The sequence below is a fragment of the Bos grunniens genome, chromosome 2, assembly GCF_055505025.1.
Source record: "Bos grunniens cultivar Pamir isolate PY7600 chromosome 2, Bosgru_T2T1.0, whole genome shotgun sequence".
Taxonomy (NCBI): domain Eukaryota; kingdom Metazoa; phylum Chordata; class Mammalia; order Artiodactyla; family Bovidae; genus Bos; species Bos grunniens.
In genome coordinates this window covers 118,106,506-118,128,057 of record NC_141166.1, presented here as the reverse complement: position 1 = coordinate 118,128,057, position 21,552 = coordinate 118,106,506, and the positions used below count along the sequence as shown (strand labels likewise).

Below are 21,552 nucleotides of genomic sequence, written 5' to 3'. Positions count from 1 at the left end.
CTCACATCTCACTGAGGTAATCGTGTAACCACAGGTGAACTACTTTCCCCCTCACGTTTTCCTAAACACAGCTTTGGCTTTCTCACCCGTCTGCCTTCAATACCCTCGTCTTCTTAAAGCTTTCTCAGTCCTCTCCCTTATATCTCCCTCCCTCGCTCCTTCAGGACGCATTCTCTGTTTCTATTCATGCTCTAGTCTGTTGTTCTTTTGGCGATTAAACAGGCAGCTTGCAACTTTGCTGTCAGTTCTTATTTATTGCACTTCTATGTAGCTCATTTATAATGATTTAACTTTTAATGTACTTTAATCTTGCCCCAGCTGGATTATACCTCAATGAAAATTGGAACTTCAGTTCATAGTTTGTCCTTCCAAGTTGCTTGGCACAGCGTCTTGCCCCCAATAAGCACTTGCCTTATTCTTTTATTGACGTGATTTGATTCCCACAGTCAAACACTAATGAATCATTCATAAAATGTTGAGTTCCTACCTCAAGCAAGAACTGGTATTTACTGTGAATATACATAGATAACTCTTAAGTTAGGTAAAAGTTAAAGAAATAAACATTTTGTCACATTTAAACTCAATCAGTAACAACTCTGCAATGCTAGGTTTTTTTGCTCCTGCGAGAGTTGCGTTCCTGCGGGATTTGAGGACCAATCAGCAGTGCCGACGGAGCCCCGCCTTCCATTGGCCGACGTCGTCCCAGAAGCACGTGCTGGGCTGGGCCAGCAGTACAGTCTTTGAGGCGCTGCTGCGGTATCGCCAGCGTTGATCTCAGGACAGACTGTGGCTCACAGCTGCACGTTGACGCTAAAGGTTCTGCAAGGAGGCAGAGGACGGAGCCACTGGCCCTGAGGTAAGTATGGGACTAGCTAGGAGGGAGTGGCCTGCGACCTCATGTGATCTGAACACCGTTATGGACCACGATACAATTTAGGCCTGGGTTCACTCAGAGACGGAGAAGGCAGTGGCACCCCACTCCAGTACTCTTGCCTGGAAAATCCCATGGATAGAGGAACCTGGTAGGCTGCAGTCCATGGGGTTGCAAAGAGTCGGACACGACTGAGCGACTTCACTTTCACTTTTCACTTTCACGCATTGGAGAAGGAAATGGCAACCCACTCCAGTGTTCTTGCCCGGAGAATCCCAGGGACGGGGGAGCCTGGTGGGTTGCCGTCTATGGGGTCGCACAGAGTCGGACACGACTAAAGTGACTTAGCTCACTCAGAGAGGAGTATCCCAACCGTCCGGATAGTAAGAAGCTCTCCCTTAGCCCTAGCCAGGTGGGGCCTGAGTAGTCTTAAGTAAAACAGAATTCTGACTGTTTCTACCAGGGGCCTCGCTGCAGCCCTTCTGATTTCTGGATGGGACTGATTTTGAGCCGAACCTTCAGCCCATGTTTAGCAGAAGTCAGCCTCCAAAAGGAGGTGGTGGCATGCTGAGATTCAATTCAGTCGCTCAGTGTCCGACTATTTGCGACCCCATGGACTGTGTAGCACGTCAGGCCTTCCTGTCCATCACCAACTTCGGGAGCTTACTCAAACTCATGTCCATCGAGTGCGTGATGCCATCCAACCATCTCATCCTCTGTCCTCCCCTTCTCCTGCCTTCAGTCTTTCCCAGCATCAGGGTCTTTTCCAAGGAGTCAGTTCTTCGCATCAGGTGGCCAAAGTATCGGAGTTTCAGCTTCAGCATCAGTCCTTCTAATTAATATTCAGGACTGATTTCCTTTAGGATGGACTGGTTGGATCTCTATTGCGGTCCAAGGGACTCTCAAGAGTCTTCTTCAACACCGCAGTTCAAAAGCTTACCTGAGGTTACTGATATTTCTCCTGGCAATCTTGATTCCAGCTTGTGCTTCATCCAACCCAGCATTTTGCATAATGTACTTTGCATATAAGTTAAATAAGCAGGGTGGTAATAAACCGCCTTGACTACTCCTTTCCTGATTTGGAACCAGTGTGTTGTTCCATGTCCAGTTCTAACTGTTGCTTCTTGACCTGCATACAGATTTCTCAGGAGGCAGGTCAGGTGGTCTGGTATTCCCATCTCTTAAAGAATTTTGCAGTTTGATGTGATCCACACAGTCAAAGGCTTTGGCATAGTCAATAAAGCAGCAGTAGATGTTTTTCTGGAACTCTCTTGCTTTTTTGATGATCTGGCAGATGTTGGCAATTTGATCTCTGGTGCCTCTCTGCCTTTTCTAAATCCATCTTGAACATCTGGAAGTTCACGGTTCATGTACTGTTGAAGCCTGGCTTGGAGAATTTTGAGCATTATTTTACTAGCATGTGAGAGGAGTGCAATTGTGTGATAGTTTGAACTTTCTTTGGCAATTAGGAGTTTGGAAAGCTGGATTCTTGTTCCAGGTCATAGGTTCAAGTACAGCAGATTAGCAAGGATAAAGACTATAGAAACACCTATGCATGTGGTTCATAAACATGAAACGATTTACCCAGGGTCACATCTTTGTGATACATTCCACTCCAGTGTTTTTTCCCACTACAACATGCATAATCCCACTTAATTTTTTAAAATCAGTGTAGTATTCATCCTTAAAATATTCTAGTGAGCTTCTCTTTCCTCTTTCATCACTTCAGTTATATGGACTTCTTAGACTTTAATGGTATCTTAGTTGTTTTTTTACCACATTCCTCTTTTTATGGGCAAAATTAGAAATGTCAGTGGTATGTACCAGTATTAAAAAGTTTTTTCACTTACTCCTCGTTAAGTATTTTCACTCAGTTTAGCAGCTGCAGTGTGTCAGACATTATGTTCAACACAGGGTTGCCTCAATCACTCTTAGAAGGGAATTGTTGAAATTAAAAATCTAGGATTATAGATGTAATTCTCTCATCTTTCACCATCTCTCTCTACTTTTCATCAGCTTATGACTTGAAATGAGCTCTACGTGCTTCATTTTTCTCATCCATAAAAAACGGAGATGTTAATAGTATCTATCTCACATGGCTGACGTGGAGATTAAATACATTAATAATGTGTACAGGCTTACACATTAGAATATGCCTGGCATTAAGTAAGCATGTGTAATTGCTTGCTACTCTTATCTTGGTCTATTTAGTTTTAGAATTCGTTTTTGGATGAGTGATCATTCTCATACCAGATATCATATCTTTGTCTATTTCAGTGAGATATTTCTTCTTAGTTACTAAGTACTAGTAGAGTGCCAAATGATTATAAGACAAAATGACTTCCCTTGAGATCCTTCCTGGTCTTCTTGTGTCCTCCCTTGCTGCCATTGCTGAATCTACTGGTTTTAATGCACTTTGAAGAGGGATCTTAGATACTTGCACAGCAGTGATTAAAGACGGCAGCAGTGTTTTGTGTTAAATACTGATAGTTTGAACAGTGACAATATATATTTTCTTAGTGACTTGCATGTAAAATCTGTGTTAATAAGCAAAATATTTTGTTTTATCCTTTTTTTAAAGTCTAGTTTCCTGAATTACTGGTAAAATTTAATTGGTATAAAAATCAATCTGATCTTTCTGCTTTATATAAAAATTGGAAAGAAAGTTTCCTTTAGTACTGAGATGACATTTGGGTTCTCGTAGATTCTTTTTTTTAGTTTATTTTTAATTGGTGGATAATTGATTTACAGTGTTGTGTTGATTTCTGCCATACAACAGCATGAACCAGCCATAAGTATACATATGTCCCCTCCCTAACGTTTTTGTATTACACAAGCTTTACTGGTGTAGTGAATACATTTTACTAAAGGCCATATGTTTGTTTTAGTGACTCAGGTTTTCCTCTCTATGTCCTTTATTCAAAGGTTCAGTGAATTCTGTACCTATACAGAAAGTTGATAGAACTCACCTAGTTAGAAATTGAATGCAGTATTTTGATTTAAGTTTGGAATTTTAAAGTAATCTTCTCTTGGATAAAGTGTTTTTCTTTTTTATTTTATTTTATTTTATTTAACTTTACAATATTGTATTGGTTTTGCCATATATCAAAATGAATCTGCCACAGGTATACATGTGTTCCCCATCCTGAACCCTCCTCCCTCTTCCCTCCCCATACCATCCCTCTGGGTCATCCCAGTGCACCATCAGCCCCAGGCATTAGACCTAAAGCACTGATTAACAGTTGAATTGTTTTGGATACTGCCCAAAGAAAACTTCTGTCCTCCCTTTAAGTGGATTATTGACACTGATTTGGGTTTCTACATAAGTAGTAGTGGTATTTTTAGTAGTGCTGGTAGTGGTAAAGAACCTGCCTGCCAATGCAGTAGCTACATCTCTTGCCAATGGAGAGACACAAGTTCGATCCCTGGGTCAGGAAGATCCCTTAGAGTGGGGCGTGACAGCCGACACCAGTATTCTTTCCTGGAGAATCCCACAGACGGAGGATCCTGGCAGGCTGCAATCCATCAGATCAGATCAGATCAGATCAGTCGCTCAGTCGTGTCTGACTCTTTGCGACCCCATGAATCACAGCACGCCAGGCCTCCCTGTCCATCACCAACTCCCGGAGTTCACTCAGACTCATGTCCATCGAGTCAGTGATGCCATCCAGCCATCTCATCCTCTGTTGTCCCCTTCTCCTCCTGCCCCCAATCCCTTCCAGCATCAGAGTCTTTTCCAATGAGTCAACTCTTCGCACGAGGTGGCCAAAGTACTGGAGTTTCAGCTTTAGCATCATTCCATAGGGTCCCACAGAGCTGGACACAACTGAAGCAACTTAGCATGCATGCATGCACATGGTACATACAGATGAAATACTAGTTTCACTGTAATAGTTACTTGGCGTGCTAAGTCATGTCCGTTGTGTCCAACTCTTTGAAACCCCATAAACTGTAGCCTGCCAGGCTCCTCTGTCCATGGGATTCTTTAGGTGAAAATACTGGAGTGGGTTGCCATGCCCTTCTCCAGGATAGTTACTTTAGTTAAACAGTATTGTTTTTTCAATATTGTCAGAATAACACAAACATTTTCTATTTCTCAATTGAGCTATGAAGGTAAAAATGTGCCTAGAACCTGTCAAAGAATTAGGAATTTTCATGATGTCTGTAACAGTAACTCTTATGTTGGAATCCATCCCCACTTCCACTGCCCCAGCACCCATTCTTCAAAGAACACAAGCTGCAGGAAAACAAAACCAAGGTACTGCAGTCATTAGCATTTTAAGCTACATTTGTTCAATAAGTTCGAATTATTTTAGTTTTTATATCATTTTACATGGATGAGGCATTTATTTAGGTACCCAGTAGAGTTTTGGGCAGTCTTAACAAAAGTATCTTTGTACAGAATTTATTGTGTATGTCTATCACCATAAAATAAAATCTTTCCTACTTAGGACCACGTATTTTCTGCTATGTATACTAATGCTGACTGAACTCAATATTGTTATTTAATTATTTTCAGGTAATGCTTGATTTAGTCTTGGTAGATTTGTTTACCACTTAGAGTGTAAAGTAAACATGAAATTATATATTATATGTGTCTTGCCTCATTCCATATGTAGCCTCATTCTGCATGGTATTTTATAGTTTTGTCTATTATTGCAGGCATATAAGTACTTATAATAAACATTGTATTTAATCATCTTTCCAACTTGTTCTATCTTTATTTTTAAGTGAGGAAGTACCAATTTAGACATATATGCTTCACATAATTTTTTACACATGTACTTTTTGGAAGTGAAAAGAAAGAATATAATTGATTTAGGTAAATCACTATAATTGTCTGAAGAAGTGAAGAAGTGAAGTTGCTCAGTCGTGTCTGACTCTTTGCGACCCCATGGACTATAGCCTGCCAGGCTCCTCTGTCCATGGAATTTTCCACGCAAGAGTACTGGAGTGGGGTGCCATTTTCTTCTCCAGGGGACCTTTCCAACCCAGGGATTGAACCCCGGTCTCCCACATTGCAGGCAGACACTTTACCGTCTGAACCACCAGAGAACCCCATAATTGTCTGAAGGCTGACGTAAAACCAGGCTTATACCAATAGCAGTTTCTAAAGTAGCTATAGCTAGAAATTAAAAATAAATCTGATAAATGAGACTCTTTATAAAACTGAATGCTATGTTTGTGTTTTTGAGCACTCAGAATTTAAAGCACATGCTTTAAATTATATTTTGGTTTAATATCATTAATACTTCAGTCAAAGTGTTGAAATTCCTTTTTCTCCAGCTTTGCAAATCTGATATTTTCTTTGGTCTGTGGTTTTAATGTTTCATTGCAGAACAAAATGGCAGATGCTGAGGCAGGCAAGAAGATCTTTATTCAAAAATGTGCTCAGTGTCACACAGTGGAGAAAGGCGGAAAACACAAGACTGGTCCAAATCTCTGGGGCCTTTTTGGCAGAAAAACAGGACAAGCGCCAGGATTTTCTTATACCGAGGCAAACAAAAACAAAGGTAAAAGCTAGGCAGTTGTTGGAGAGAACCAGAAACTTTGTAGCAAAGAAGAAAACACAGGATTTGATATTATAATAATTTCCTAATTTGTAGTATTAAAAATGAAATCCACATTTATATTACAGAAATATTAATGTATATCAAAAGATCTGTGTTTGGATAACTGGTCATGTTTTTATCAGCAAGATTAGCAATCTTCTGTAGCATTAATTTTTTGCCTATACAAGACACTTCATTTTTAGCAATACATTTATCTTGAAAAAGCATAAGCTGAATTTAAAAAATCAAATTATGTTTTAATGGCATAATGGTAGTTTTCTATTTCTGGTAGTGATTCTTAGCAGGGTGGAAAAGTATATTCAATTTGAAAAAGTATATTCAGTTATTTTTCAGCTTGAAAAAGTATAGTCAGTCATTTCTTTGTTGGATAGAAGGTATGTAGATGGCAGTTAATTTTAGGTTGAAATTAAAAATAGTTGCAAAAGACTAATATGTTTGCAAAGCAATTTATTACTCCTGGAGATATCTGTATCTATATATATTTATAAATATAGTTAGCATTCATTTAAAAAATAAAGTACTTCTCTGTTTTGAACTGTTCTTGGGATCTGAGCATTTCTTACTGGTCCAAATTTCATATCACTACTATACTACTGTTTGGAAAGATTTTTATTTTATTTTATTTTATATTTCTTTTTATTTTTCTAGTAGATGAAATTCACATAAATACAATTAGCCATTTTGAAGTGTAAAATTCAGAAACATTTACTGTATCCACAGTGTTGTCCAATCACCACCTCTGTAGTTTCAAAGCTTTTTTGTTATCCCAGAAAAACCCTCGTACCCATTAAATAATCACTCCTCGTATCTATCTCGTAACTACCAGCCTTTGGCAATCACTTATCTGCTGTCTCAATGGATTTCCCTACTCTGGATATTTCATATGAAAGGAATCATATAATATATGATCTTTTGTGTTTGACTTCTTTTGCTTAGCATATTTTCATTGAACTTGAAGCATATATCAGTACTTTATTACTTTTTTATGGCTGGGTAATATTCCATTGCATATATATATGTGTCTGTGTGTATGTATATATATATATATATATAATTTTTTTAATTCATTTATCAATTGATGGACATTTGTATTGTTTCTACCTTGTACCGATTTTAAGCAGTACTGCTGTGAACATTTGTGAAAAATTGTTTGTTTGAATCCCTGTTTTCAGTTACGTTAAATCTATACCTAGGAGTGAAATTGCTGGATCAGTTAATAACTTTTTGAGGAAAAGTCAAACTGTTTTCCCGGAGAAGGCAATGGCAAATTGCCATTGGAAAATCCCATGGACGGAGGAGCCTGGTAGGCTGCAGTCCATGAGGTCGCTAAGAGTCTGACATGACTGAGCGACTTCACTTTGACTTTTCACTTTCATGCATTGGAGAAGGAAATGGCAACCCACTCCAGTGTTCTTGCCTGGAGAATCCCAGGGATGGGGGAGCCTGGTGGGCTGCCATCTATGGGGTCTCCCAGAGTCGGACACGACTGAAGTGACTTGGCGGCAGCAGCAGCAACAAACTATTTTCCACAGTGGTTACACCATTTTTCTTTTCCATCGTCAATGGAGGAGGATTCTTATTTCTCTATATACTCACCCACACTTGTGATTTCCTTTTCTTCTCTTTTACTGCCATTTTAGTGGATATGAGGGCTTCCCAGGTAGCTTAGCAGTAAAGAATCTGCCTGCAATACAGGAGATGTGGGTTTGATCCTTGGGTTGAGAAGATCCTTGGGAGAAGGAAATGGCAACCCACTTCAGTATTCTTGTCTGGGAAATCCCATGGACAGAGAAACCTGGTGGGCTACAGCTCATGGGGTCTCAAAAGAGTTGGTCACAACTTAGCAACTAAAAACAATAGCAACAGTGGGTAGGAAGTAGCCTTGGTGACTTTGCTTTGTATTTCCTTAATGATCCATAATGCTGAACATTGTTTCATGTGCTTGTTGGCCATTTGTATATTTTCTTTGGAAAAATGTCTGTTGATATTCTCTACCCATTTTTTATTCGAGTTGACTTTTTGTCAGGTTTTAAGAGTTCTTTCCGGGTGGTACAATGGTAAAGAATCCACCTGCCAATGCAGGAGACACAAGAGACATATGGTTGATCCCTGGGTTGGGAAGATCCCCTGGAGTAGGAAATGGCAACAAGACTCCAGTATGCTTGCCTGGAAAGTTCCATTGACAGAGGAGCCTAATGGGCTACAGTTCATGGGGTCACAGAGAGTTGGACACGACTGAGAGGAGCCAGAGATCAAATTGCCAACATCCGCTGGATCATGGAAAAAGCAAGAGAGTTCCAGAAAAACATCTATTTCTGCTTTATTGACTATGCCAAAGCCTTTGACTGTGTGGATCACAATAAACTGTGGAAAATTCTGAAAGAGATGGGAATACCAGACCACCTGACCTGCTTCTTGAGAAACCTATATGCAGGTCAGGGGGCAACAGTTAGAACTGGACATGGAACAACAGACTGGTTCCAAATAGGAAAAAGGAGTACGTCAAGGCTGTATATTATCACCCTGCTTGTTTAACTTATATGCAGAGTACATCATGAGAAATGCTGGACTAGAAGAAACACAAGCTGGAATCAAGATTGCCGGGAGAAATATTAATAACCTCAGATATGCACATGACACCACCCTTATGGCAGAAAGTGAAGAGGAACTCAAAGCCTCTTGATGAAGGTGAAAGTGGAGAGTGAAAAAGTTGGCTTAAAACTCAACATTCAGAAAATGAAGATCATGGCATCTGGTCCCATCACTTCATGGGAAATAGATGGGGAAACAGTGGAAACAGTGTCAGACTTTATTTTTTGGGCTCCAAAATCACTGCAGATGGTGACTGCAGCCATGAAATTAAAAGACACTTACTCCTTGGAAGGAAAGTTATGACCAAATTAGATAGCATATTCAAAAACAGAGACATTGCTTTGCCAACAAAGGTTCGTCTAGTCAAGGCTATGGCTTTTCCTGTGGTCATGTATGGATGTGAGAGTTGGACTGTGAAGAAGGCTGAGCGCCGAAGAATTGATGCTTTTGAACTGTGGTGTTGGAGAAGACTTTTGAGAGTCCCTTGGACTGCAAGGAGATCCAACCAGTCCATTCTGAAGGAGATCAGCCCTGGGATTTCTTTGGAGGGAATGATGCTGAAGCTGAAACTCCAGTACTTTGGCCACCTCATGCAAAGAGTTGACTCATTGGAAAAGACTCTGATGCTGGGAGGGATTGGGGGCAGGAGGAAAAGGGGACGAAAGAGGATGAGATGGCTGGATGGCATCATTGACTCAATGGACGTGGGTCTGGGTGAACTCCGGGAGTTGGTGATGGACAGGGAGGCCTGGCGTGCTGTGATTCATGGGGTCGCAAAGAGTCGGACACGACTGAGCGACTGAAGTGAACTGAACTGAGCACACATGTGCTGCACTGCACTGCAAGAGGTGTCCATGTATTCTGAATATTAAACTCTTATCAAATAAGTGACTTGCAGTTTTTTTTCTCTTATTCTGTAGATTGTCTTTGTTTTTAAAAATAATGTCTTTTGATGAACAGTGGTTTTTAATTTGTATGAAGTCTGTTTATTTTTATTGTTGATGTTGCTTGTGTTTTGGATGTTAAATCTAAGAATCTATCACCATATCAAAGGTCATAAAGATTTACCCTATATTTTCTTCTAATAGTTTTAGTTCTTACATTTAGGTCACTGTCTTACCTCTAATTAATTATCATTAAGTTTTTATATAGAGTGAGGTAGTGGTCCAACTGTATTCTTTTGCATGTGGTTATTTAGTTGTCCTTGCACCATTTGTTGAAGGGATTCATTCTTTCACAGTTGAATGGAATTTACTCGCTTGTTGAAAATCAGTTGACCATATATGTTAAGGTTTACGTCTGGACTCTCCGCTCTCTTCCATTTGTCTGCATGTCTGTTCTTGCAGACATACAGTAGTGAAATGCAGCCTGTTGCCTTTCTGTTCTTATACTACTGCCACACTGTTTTGGTTATTGTAGCTTCCTAATACATTTTGAAATTCAGAGGGATGAGCCCTCCAGCAGTGTTTTTATTTTTCAGTATTTTTTTGGCTTTTCAGGACCCTTTGTAACTTCCTGAGTTTGAAGATCATTTTTCCATTTCTGCAAAAAAGACCTATAGAATTTTGATAGAGATTGCATAACATCTGTAAATTGTTTTGGCGAGTATTGCCATTTTAACAGTATTAACATTATATTCTATGAACATGGGATGCCTTTCCAGTTTTTGGCATGGGTGTTCAATCAGTTGCATCCGACTCTCTGTGACCCCATGAACTGTATCCCACCAGGTTCCTCTGTCTATAGCATGTTCCAGGCAAGAATACTGGAGTGAGTTGCCGTTTCGTACCCCAGGAGATCTTCCTGATTCAGGGATGAAACCCATGTCTCTTGTGTCTCCTGCATTGGCAGATGGATTCTTTACCACTGCACCACCAGACAAGCCATGTTGATCTTGTACTGTGCAACTTTGCTAAATTCGTTTATTATCTCTAGTAGATTTTTTGTGATTCTTTAGCATTTTCTATGTAGAGAATTATGTCACCTGTGAATAGAGATAGTTTTGCTTCCTTCCCAACCTGAGTAGCTTTTATTTGTCATTTTTTCCTAATTGCTCTGGCTAAGACTTATGGTAGAATTCTGAATAGCTCTGGTAAAAGTGAGAATCTTGATCTTGTTCCTGATCTTAGAGGGAAAGGGTTCCATTTTTTACCTTGAATATGGTGCTAGCTCTAGGTTTTCCATAAATTCTGTTTTCCATGTTAAGCAAGGTCCTTTCTATTGCTAGTTTGCTGAATGTTTTTTCTCATGAAAAGGTTTTGGATTTTGTGAAATGCTTTTTCTGCGTCTGTTGAGATAATCATGTGTTTTTTTTTCCCCTTTTGCTCTATTAATGTTTGTATTATATTGGTTTTCCTGTGTTGAACTATTCTTGCATTCCTGGGATAAATCCCAATTGGTCGTAGTGTGTAGTTCTTTTAACAGTGCTGTTGAATTTAACTTGCTAGTACTTTGTTGAAGATTTTTACATAAGAGATAATTGGTTTGTCATTTTCTTGTGATGTCTTTACTTGGTGTTTGAAGAAGTTTTAAATATAGATTATTGGAAGTTGCAAATCCTTTCATTAGTGATTTGAATTTAGTACTAAAAATTTACTTAATAGGTTTTATACTGCTTATATAGACAAAATTGGGCTTCCCTGGTGGCTGAGTGGTAAAGAACCTGCCTACCAGTGTAGGAGATGAAGGTTCAATTCCTGGGTTGGGAACATCCCCTGGAGAAGGAAATGGCACCCACTCCAGTATTTTTGCCTGCGAAATCCCATGGACAGAGGAGCCTGGCAGTCTACAGTTCATGGGGTTGCAAAAGAGTCAGATACGACTTAGCGACTAAATGACAACAGCAACATAAACTAAATTACCTTACTTGGTTTAGCTTGGAGACCACGTTGTAGGAGAAAGGCTTTAATATGGGTACTTGGCATCTTGTGTACTATTTTTTATTTTCGAGTGCACAGGTAATAGCTTGCTTTTTGTCGAAAGAGGGATTCTACTTATTTCAACCTGTATTAATGTTTCTAGTAAGATAGTGTTTGGGGTTGGTCTCAGCCTATTACATTTCTTAATATGATTGCAAGGTGCACTTTCCTTTAGCAACAACATCAGGAAGCTGGAAAAAACAAAGTTTATTACTCACAGGTTCTTGAGGGCACACAGCATGCCTGGGGCACACAGTGTGGTCGCAGGTAGAGAGAGAGCACGGGCTTGGAGTTTTGCTTTTATTGGGGTTGAGGATGGGTTGCCTAGGGTTTTATGGGTTCACTCTTTACTGGTGAATTTAAAATATAAAAGCACGAATTAAAGCATGGGAAGGGAAAAGCAAGCAGGTCAGTCAAATAGGTATGTGGGTCTACCAGAGCTTTCTGAAGAAAGGGAACTTCATGGGTGGGCAGCCTGGCTCTCCATCTACTTGTGTAGTTGTTGCTCAGTCACTCAGTCATGTCTGACTCTCTGTGACCCCATGGACTGCAACATGCCAGGCTTTCCTGTCCTTCACCATCTCCCGAAGCTTGCTCAAACTCATGTCCATTTAGCTGGGTGATGCCATCCAACCAAATCGTCCTCTCCCATCCCCTTCTTCGCCTGCCTTCAGTCTTTCCCAATATCAGGGTCTTTTCCAGTGAGTTGGCTCTTAGAGTCAGGCAGCCAAAGTATTGGAGCTTCAGCCTCAGCATCAGTCCCTCCAATAAATATTCAGGATTGATTTCCTCTAGGATTGACTGGTTTGATCTCCTTGCAGTCCAAGGGACTCTGTGTAGCTGGTAGTGCATTTATTCAAAATGTGTATATTTGAAGGAGTTGCCTCAGCAATTGAAAGCTTAATGTTCAGCACTTATATTACAATCAAAAAGATTAATTGTGAGTTACTTATACTACAGATAGATAAGATGTAGTGAAATTTTTGTTATCTGGAATTTTGGAGAAAGAGACCTTATGGATAGTCAAATGGTTTGAGTAAAAGAAAATTAACACATCTAGATTGCCAGCTTTTTCTGTGCATATGTGAAAGTAAGATACTTTTCATTTTCTCAAAGCCTTGAGAGCAATGCCGTTTAGTAGGATAGAAAAGTGGCAAAGCCATTTGTTCCTAGACTTGGGTTCCCAGGCAAACTCTGATGAGGCGGGAAGTATATGCTAAGTCTGTTTTAGAGCAGTACTGCTACAACTTAGCATTGGAGGGCGGTAATAGTTTCCTAGGGCTGGTGTAACCAAGTACCATAATTTAGGTGGCTTAAAATAGTGGAAATTTATGGGTTCATAGCTCTGGAGGCTAGAAGTGTAAATCAGGATGTTGGCATGGCCATGGTCTTTCTGAAGCCTGAGGACAATCCTCCCTTGCTTCTTTCTAGCTTCTGGGTGTTTGCCAGTAAACTTGGAGTTTGGGGCCTTCAGCTGCATGACTCCAGCCTCTGCCTTCATTGTTACCTTGTCCGCACGTGTCTGTGTTCACATGGCCTTCTAGTAAGGATACTAGTAATATTGGACTGGGAGACCTATCCTTCTCAGTATGGCCTATCTTACTTTTCAGTTGTGATCATTACTAATCACAGCTGCAATGACCTTATTTCCAAACAAAGCCACATTCTGAGGCTCCAGAGGTTAGGGGTCTCAACACAGTTTTATTCAGGGGACACCGACAAAAAACGACCACATATATATAAAATACATATATAGACAATTGATAAAAATTCTTATATTAAAGCAACATAAAGTTTAATCTTTGTCAAGTCAAGGGTGTTTATCACCTTTTTAAAACATCTGTGTAGTTGTTACATTACTTACATTGGGCTAAGTCGCTTCATTTGCTTCTCTTTTTTCAACTCCATGGACTCTAGCCTACTAGGCGCCTCTGTCCATGGGATTCTCTAGGCAAGAATACTGGAGTGGGTTGCCATTTCTTACTCCAGGGGATCTTCCCAATCCAGGGATCAAACCCTTGTTTCTTAGGTCTCCTGCATTGGCAGGTGGGTTCTTTACCACTAGTGCCACCTGGGAAGCATAGTTGTTTTAATACAATATCATTGTATTTAGTATATGTAAAAGTGCTGGTTAGTAGATATTCTTTAATAAAGAATTTGTCTGGTCTTTATCTCAGGTTCTTGGGAGGGATCTGTAAAACATTGGAATTTCCCAGTGATAAGAGAGTTTGCCCTGGTGGCTCAAACGGTAAAAGAATCTGCCTGCAATGCTGGAGATCTGGGTTCAATCCCTGGGTCGGGAAGATCCCCTGGAGTAGGGGATGGCAACCCACTCCAGTATTCTTGTATGGAGAATTCCATGGACAGAGGAGCCTGGCAAGTTATATATAGTCCATGGAGTTACAAACAGTCAGACACAACTGAGAGACTAACACGTACACACACACACACACACACGAGTGTCTTTGTTTTTCAACGTTGGGCCTTGGGATTGCAGCCTGAATGTATGCTGATGAGAAAATTCAGTAGGGCTCTTGATAGGGCTGGGACTGGCCAAGCTGGAAAGACCAACTCTTTGATTAGAGAATTGGGACTTTGGGCTAGGTGATAGCAGTCTAATCTCCAGGTATAGAGGGTAGGGGCTGGAGATTGAGTTTAGGCACATGGTGAGTGATGCAATCAGTCAAGTCTATGTAATGAAACCCCAATCAAAAACTCTGACCACTTTAAACTGGAAGCTCTATTTGAGCTTCCTGTTTGATAAGCACATCCGTGTACTAGAAGGGTGATGAGTCCTGATTCCACAGGGCCAGGACCCCCTGTGTTTGTGACTTTCCCAGAACTCACCATATGGGTCTCTTCACTTGGCTGGTACTGATTTGTATTGTTTATAGTAAAACTGTGATTTTTAAGTAGTGCTTTCCTGAGTTCTGTGAATTGTTTTACTGAATTATCATACCTAAGGGGGTCCTGGGAACCCTTAAATTTATAGCCAATTGGTTAGAAGTTTGGATGGGCTGGGTACCCTGAACTTGCAGTCTTGTTGGAAACTTTGGAGTCTGTGCTAACTCTAGACAGTTAGTATGAGAATTGAATTGCACTTATTACAGTAAGTCTTAAACTTGCATTTATTGTTTGCATTTATATGGCTCTCTAACTTTTCAAGTAATATTTTTCTATAGTGTCTTTATTTTATTATCCTCTTATAAGAACAGTCAACTTTTAAAGTTCTGATTTTTAGAACAGTTATTATTGTCCCTCTAGCTGCCAAAACTCTTTAACATTTTCTTTATTAATATTGATTTGAAATCATATTAAAACTTATTACAAATATATCTTTTATTATAGGCTATTGTCAAAGATAAAAGCTTATAAGGCTTGGCTTTAACATTATTTAACAATTAGAAATAAAATTTTTCCTAAGTGAGACTGTTTAAGTAGTATTTGTGACTTACTTGGGCATATAATATGAGTATTTGTTAGTTTTAATAATGAAATAAGAATGATAAGTAGCAGAATGAAATTGGACTCTCTTGTATATTACTGACAAAAATTAATTTGAAATGCATTAAAGATTTAAACATAAGACTGGAAACTATAAGACTCCTAGAAGAAAACATAGGGGAAAACTCTTCCATATTGGTCTTGACAGTGGTTTTCTGGATATGACACCAAAGGCACAAGCAAAAAGAACAAAAATAAATAAGACTATATCAAACTAAGGGCTTCCTTGGTATCTCAGCTGGTAAAGAATCCACTGCAATGTAGGAGATCCCAGTTCGATTCCTGGTTTGGGAAGATCCTCTGGAGAAGGGATAGGCTACCCACTCCAGTATTCTTGGGCTTCTCTGGTGGCTCAGTTGGTAAATAATCTGCCTGCAATGTGGGAGACCTGGGTTTGATCCCTGGGTTGGGAAGAGCCCCTGGAGGAGGGCATGGTAACCCATTCCAATATTCTTGCCTGGAGAATCCCCATGGACAGAGGAGCCTCGTGGGCTATAGTCCATGGGGTCGCAAAGAGTTGGACACAACTGAGCAACTAAGCACAACACAGCACATCAAACTGAAAAGCTTCTGAACATCAAAAGAGACAATCAACAAGATTAAAAAGCACCCTACTAAATGGGAGAACATATTTACAAATCATGTATCTAATAAGGGGTTAATATCTAAAATATGTAAAGAACTCATACAACTCAATAGAGAGAAAACCAAACAGCCAAATTAAAAAATTTACAGAGGAAAAGAATAGATATTTTTCCAAAGAAGATACACAGATGGCCGACAGATACATGAAAAGGTGGCCATCATCACAAATGAGATTGTTACCTCACACCTTTAGAGTGGCTGTTATCAAAAGACAGGAAATAACAATTATTGGCAGGGATGTGGAGAAAAGGGAACCCTTTGCACTGTTGGTGGGAATGTAAATTGATGCAGCCACTGTGGAAAACAGTGTATAGTTTCCTCAAAAAGTTTAAAATATAACTACCATATGATCCAGTAATCCCACTCCTGGGTATACATCCAAAGGAAATGAAAATAGAACCTTGAAGAGGTATCTATACCTCCATGTTCAATATAGCATTATTTGCAACAGCCAAGATATTGAAATGACATAGAGTCCATTAATGGATAGATGAATGAAGAAGTGCTTTTTATACACAATAGAATACTATGCAGCCATGAGAAAGAAGGAAATCCTGCTATTTGCAACAACTTGGATGAATCTTGAGGGCATCATGCTAAGTGAAATAAGTCAGACAGAGAAAGACAAATCCTGTATAATATCACTTATATGTGGAATCTGAAAAAGCCAAGCTTAGAAAAATAGAGAGTAGAATTGTAGTGACCAGGGTGGGGAGTTAGGGTAATGGAGAGATATTGGTCAAAGGGTACAAACTTCCAGCTACAAGATTAACAAGTTCAGAGGATCTAATGTATAACATGGTGATTATAGCTAATAATCCTGTATTATATACTTGCAAGTTGCTAAGAGAGTATATCGGAGAAGGCAGTGGCACCCCACTCCAGTACTCTTGCCTGGAAAATCCCATGGATGGAGAAGCCTGGTAGGCTGCAGTCCATGGGGTCGCTAAGAGTCGGACACAACTGAGCGACTTCACTTTCACTTTTCACTTTCATGCATTGGAGAAGGAAATGGCAACCCACTCCAGTGTTCTTGCCTGGAGAATCCCAGGGGCAGGGGAGACTGGTGGGCTGATGTCTATGGGGTCGCACAGAGATGGACACAACTGAAGTGACTTAGCAGCAGCAGAAGAGAGTATATCTTAAATGTTCTTACTACAAAAAAGAAATGGCAATTATGTGATGGGGTGGAGTTTTTTGCTCTTGCTATGGTGGTAATGAAAAATCAATATATAAATGTATCAAATCAACCTATTGTACACCTTAAACTTAGAGAATGTTATACGTCAATTATATCTCACTGCTGCTGCTGCTGTTGCTAAGTCACTTCAGTCGTGTCCGAGTCTGTGCTAAACTTTTTGGCTAGACTTAAAATAATTGGATGATTCTTTTAGTTCCTCAAGATTTTGTATGCTTTGTGTTGAATTATTCTTTGAAGAAATCTGAAGCCAGCCTGACTGTTTTCCATTATAAGTTAATCGGTTTTATTTTTATTTTATTCTTTCCCCCCTAAATTTCAGTAAAATTCTCATTAAAAATTAGGAACTTATTGGGTTGTGTGTAATCCTTGATTCATTTGTTTCGGAATTTCCTGGGATATGTATTCTTTCAGTTGGTAGACTCAGAACTTTTATTTTTGAAAGTTTTCTTGCACTACATGTTTTAAAAATTTTATACTTTTTCATTTGTTTTTTAAAGAAATGTTGCTTGGGCCATCAGTTGTACATATTTTGGATGTCTTTTGTCTACATATCTTCTATAACTTATTTTTCCTTTGATTGTTTTAAACTTTTAATTTTTTTCATTTTGTTTTTTTATCAATACTTTCAAGCCTGAGTGTGCTATCAGCAGTGTCTGTTCTTTTCGCTGTCATTTATGTCTTCTGTTTTTATCATTTTCTCCTTGACCCTTTGTAGTTCTGCTATAAATCCTTGATTTGTAAAGATCTTTTTTGAATCCATGGGGATGTGGTCATGATTTTTCTGATGATTTCTGATGTGTATATTTCATTTATCTTTTGGGTTTTTGTATTTCTGCTGTTGTGTGTATGTGTTTTTAGTGCTCTTTCATGCTGATTCCTTTTTAATTACTACTCATCTTTTGATGAGGATGATTCATCAGGATGGGTATGTGCAGAAGGTCAGTAAGAGTGAGGGTCTGAGCTTTCCATTTGGTTATGAAGTCTTCCTTACCCACAGTTATGTTTTAGAGATATGTGTATGTGTGAATGTTGGCTGGGGGGTTATTTGGCTCTTCAGCTGACCAAGTCTGGTAGTTCCAGGGTTACCCAGTACCTTTCTCTTCTATCCTGTAACAAGGTAGAATCTTTCTTTTAAAGATGTGTTTTCTTCTTTAATCCTGGCTCCCCTGGCCCTCCATGATATCAAATTGAATTTAGACTTTCAAAGCCAGTCAATATATACTGTACTCTTTTGGGGCCAGAGCGTCATGACTCTGCCCCTTAGGATTTGTCACCTATTCTGGAGAACTTTTGTCTTGAAATTAATGACAAGTGTCCTCTCACTCTGGTCCAGGTTTTATGTCTGTGGTAGTTTTCTAATTGTATCAAATTTGTGAGGTACTCCCTCAAGAATTTTATTAAAAGTAGAATTAGCATTTCTATTTCTCTTTGTTCATGTTCTTTTCAACTGGTTTCAGAAAGGAAAAAAAGTTAGAGGCAACCTTTTTCTCTGGTTTTAAAACTGGATTCCTGAAGTCATAAATTTTTGGTAGGGATCTAGACGGAGGCAGCTTGCTATGATTGGTAAAAAACCAACCGAGCAACTCCCCACCCCAAACATGGAACTGAGTTACTAGTCACAGGTTCCTGACTCTGTGGCCTTGTCATCTTAAGGTAAGTTATTATTCTCTCTTTGGGTCATCATTCACTTATCTGCAAAATGAGGATTTGGGTCAATTGACCTCTAAGATCTTTTCTAGAGTGAACTCTGTGACTCTAGGAGGATGGCACAACATGTCTGGGTTGGTGGTTCATTGGTGTACCTTAGATGATCTTAAACAGCATTGGATTTCTGTAAGAAACCCAAACAGGAGATCACCAAAGGCCAATTTTGGAATTTTCTTGTAGGTCAGAAACTGTAAGTATTTTCGGTTATAATAGCATTCCTATTGAGTCCAAAAGTAAGCTTTTGTTCTCGAATGTAGAGCACATCAGTAAGTAAGTTTTATAAATGTAATTATGCAAACTTAAAACTTATTTTCACCTTTATAGGCATTATCTGGGGAGAGCAGACTCTGATGGAATATTTGGAGAACCCAAAGAAATATATCCCTGGAACTAAAATGATCTTTGCTGGTCTTAAAAAGAAGAGTGAGAGAGAAGATCTTATTGAGTATTTGAAACAGGCAACATCTTCATGAAATGTTCTTGCAACTTAAAAATTATTAGTTATAAACCAAAATTTTCCAATTTCATGTTTTCCAATTTTACATGTTTAAAAAATTCATATTTGATCTTTCTTGATCAGCCTGTAAGTAAGTTTAACATTTTAAAATAAAAGTTGATGTTTTTGATTGTGTGTAACCTACTTATCACATGCCCTTCGGAGTCTGAAGTTGATTTTGTCTGGTTGCTAAGAATGTGAGCAAGGTCAGGGTGGAGGAAGAGAGAGAAGGAAACTGAAACTTACTGTTCTTTAGTCGTCTCTACATGCACAAAATATTTTATAAATCTAGAAACTACCAGTGATAATGGAAATAGTTTCCACATACTTATTTCTCTGCATTTTAAATGTAAATATAGCAGACATTAGGTTTAATTTTCATTAAGTTGTTTTGATTATATGTTTGCTTTTTATTATGAACAATACTTAAAGTAACTTTAAGGAAAAAAAAGTAGGGAAAATAAAGTCAAATATGGCAATGGCAGCCCACTCCAGTACTGTTGCCTGGAAAATCCCATGGATGGAGGAGCCTGGTGGGCTGCAGTCCATGGGGTCGCTAAGAGTCGGATACGACTGAGCAACTTCACTTTCACTTTTTCACTTTCATGCTTTGGAGAAGGAAATGACAACCCACTCCAGGGTTCTTGCCTGGGGAATCCAGGGGCAGCAGAGCCTGGTAGGAGGCCGTCTATGGAGTCACACAGAGTCGGACATGACTGAAGTGACTTAGTAGCAGCAGCATGATCTTATCTAGGAATGTTATTGGGGAAAAAATTGCAATTGTTGACCATCAGTCAGTTCAGTTCAGTTCAGTTCAGTTGCTCAGTCATGTCCAACTCTTTGTGACCCCATGAATCCCAGCACGCCAGGCGTCCCTGTCCATCACCAACTCCCGGAGTTCACTCAGACTCAGGTCCAGCGAGTCAGTGATGCCATCCAGCCATCTCATCCTCTGTCATCCCCTTTTCCTCCTGCCCCCAATCCCTCACAGCATCAGAGTCTTTTCCAATGAGTCAACTCTTCGCATGAGGTGGCCAAAGTACTGGAGTTTCAGCTTTAGCATCATTCTTTCCAAAGAACACCTAGGACTGATCTCCTTTAGAATGGACTGGTTGGATCTCCTTGCAGTCCAAGGGACTCTCAAGAGTCTTCTCCAACACCACAGTTCAAAACATCAGTTCTTCAGCGCTCAGCTTTCTTCACAGTCCAACTCTCACATCCATACATGACTACTGGAAAAACCATAGCCTTGACTAGACGGACCTTAGTTGGCAAAGTAATGTCTCTGCTTTTTAATATGCTATCAAGGTTGGTCATAACTTTCCTTCCAAGGAGTAAGCGTCTTTTAATTTCACGGCTGCAACCACCATCTGCAGTGATTTTGGAGCCCCCCAAAAATAAAGTCTGACACTGTTTCCACTGTTTCCCCATCTATTTGCCATGAAGTGATAGGGCCAGATGCCATGATCTTAGTTTTCTGAATGTTGAGCTTTAAGCCAATTTTTTCATTCTCCTCTTTCACTTTCATCAAGAGGCTCTTTAGTTCCTCTTCACTTTGTGCCATAAGGGTGGTGTCATCTGCATATCTGAGGTTATTGATATTTCTCCCGGCAATCTTGATTCCAGCTTGTGCTTCTTCCAGCCCAGCGTTTCTCATGATGTACTCTGCATACAAGTTAAATAAGCAGGGTGTCAATATACAGCCTTGATGTACTCCTTTTCCTATTTGGAACCAGTCTGTTGTTCCATGTCCAGTTCTAACTGTTGCTTCTTGACCTGCATAGAGGTTTCTCAAGAGGCAGGTCAGGTGGTCTGGTATTCCCATCTCTTTCAGAATTTTCCACAGTTTATTGTGATCCATACAGTCAAAGGCTTTGGCATAGTCAATAAAGCAGAAATAGATGTTTTTGTGGAACTCTCTTGTTCTTTCGATGATCCAGCGGATGTTGGCAATTTGATCTCTGGTTCCTCTGCCTTTTCTAAAACCAGCTTGAACATCTGGAAGTTTACGGTTCACGTATTGCTGAAGCCTGGCTTGGAGAATT

At 39.6% G+C, this 21,552-nt stretch overlaps 1 protein-coding gene across 1 annotated transcript; it reads left to right on the top strand.

Moving 5' to 3' along the window:
- The first annotated feature begins 608 nt into the window (after positions 1-608).
- LOC147378634 (cytochrome c 2) lies at positions 609-19,637 on the top strand. Its single transcript, XM_086360360.1, has 3 exons — positions 609-856; positions 6,210-6,384; positions 19,336-19,637. The coding sequence occupies exons 2-3, from the start codon at positions 6,216-6,218 to the stop codon at positions 19,482-19,484; spliced, it is 318 nt and encodes a 105-aa protein (XP_086216486.1). The 5' UTR covers positions 609-856; positions 6,210-6,215; the 3' UTR covers positions 19,485-19,637.
- Positions 19,638-21,552: the final 1,915 nt, after the last annotated feature.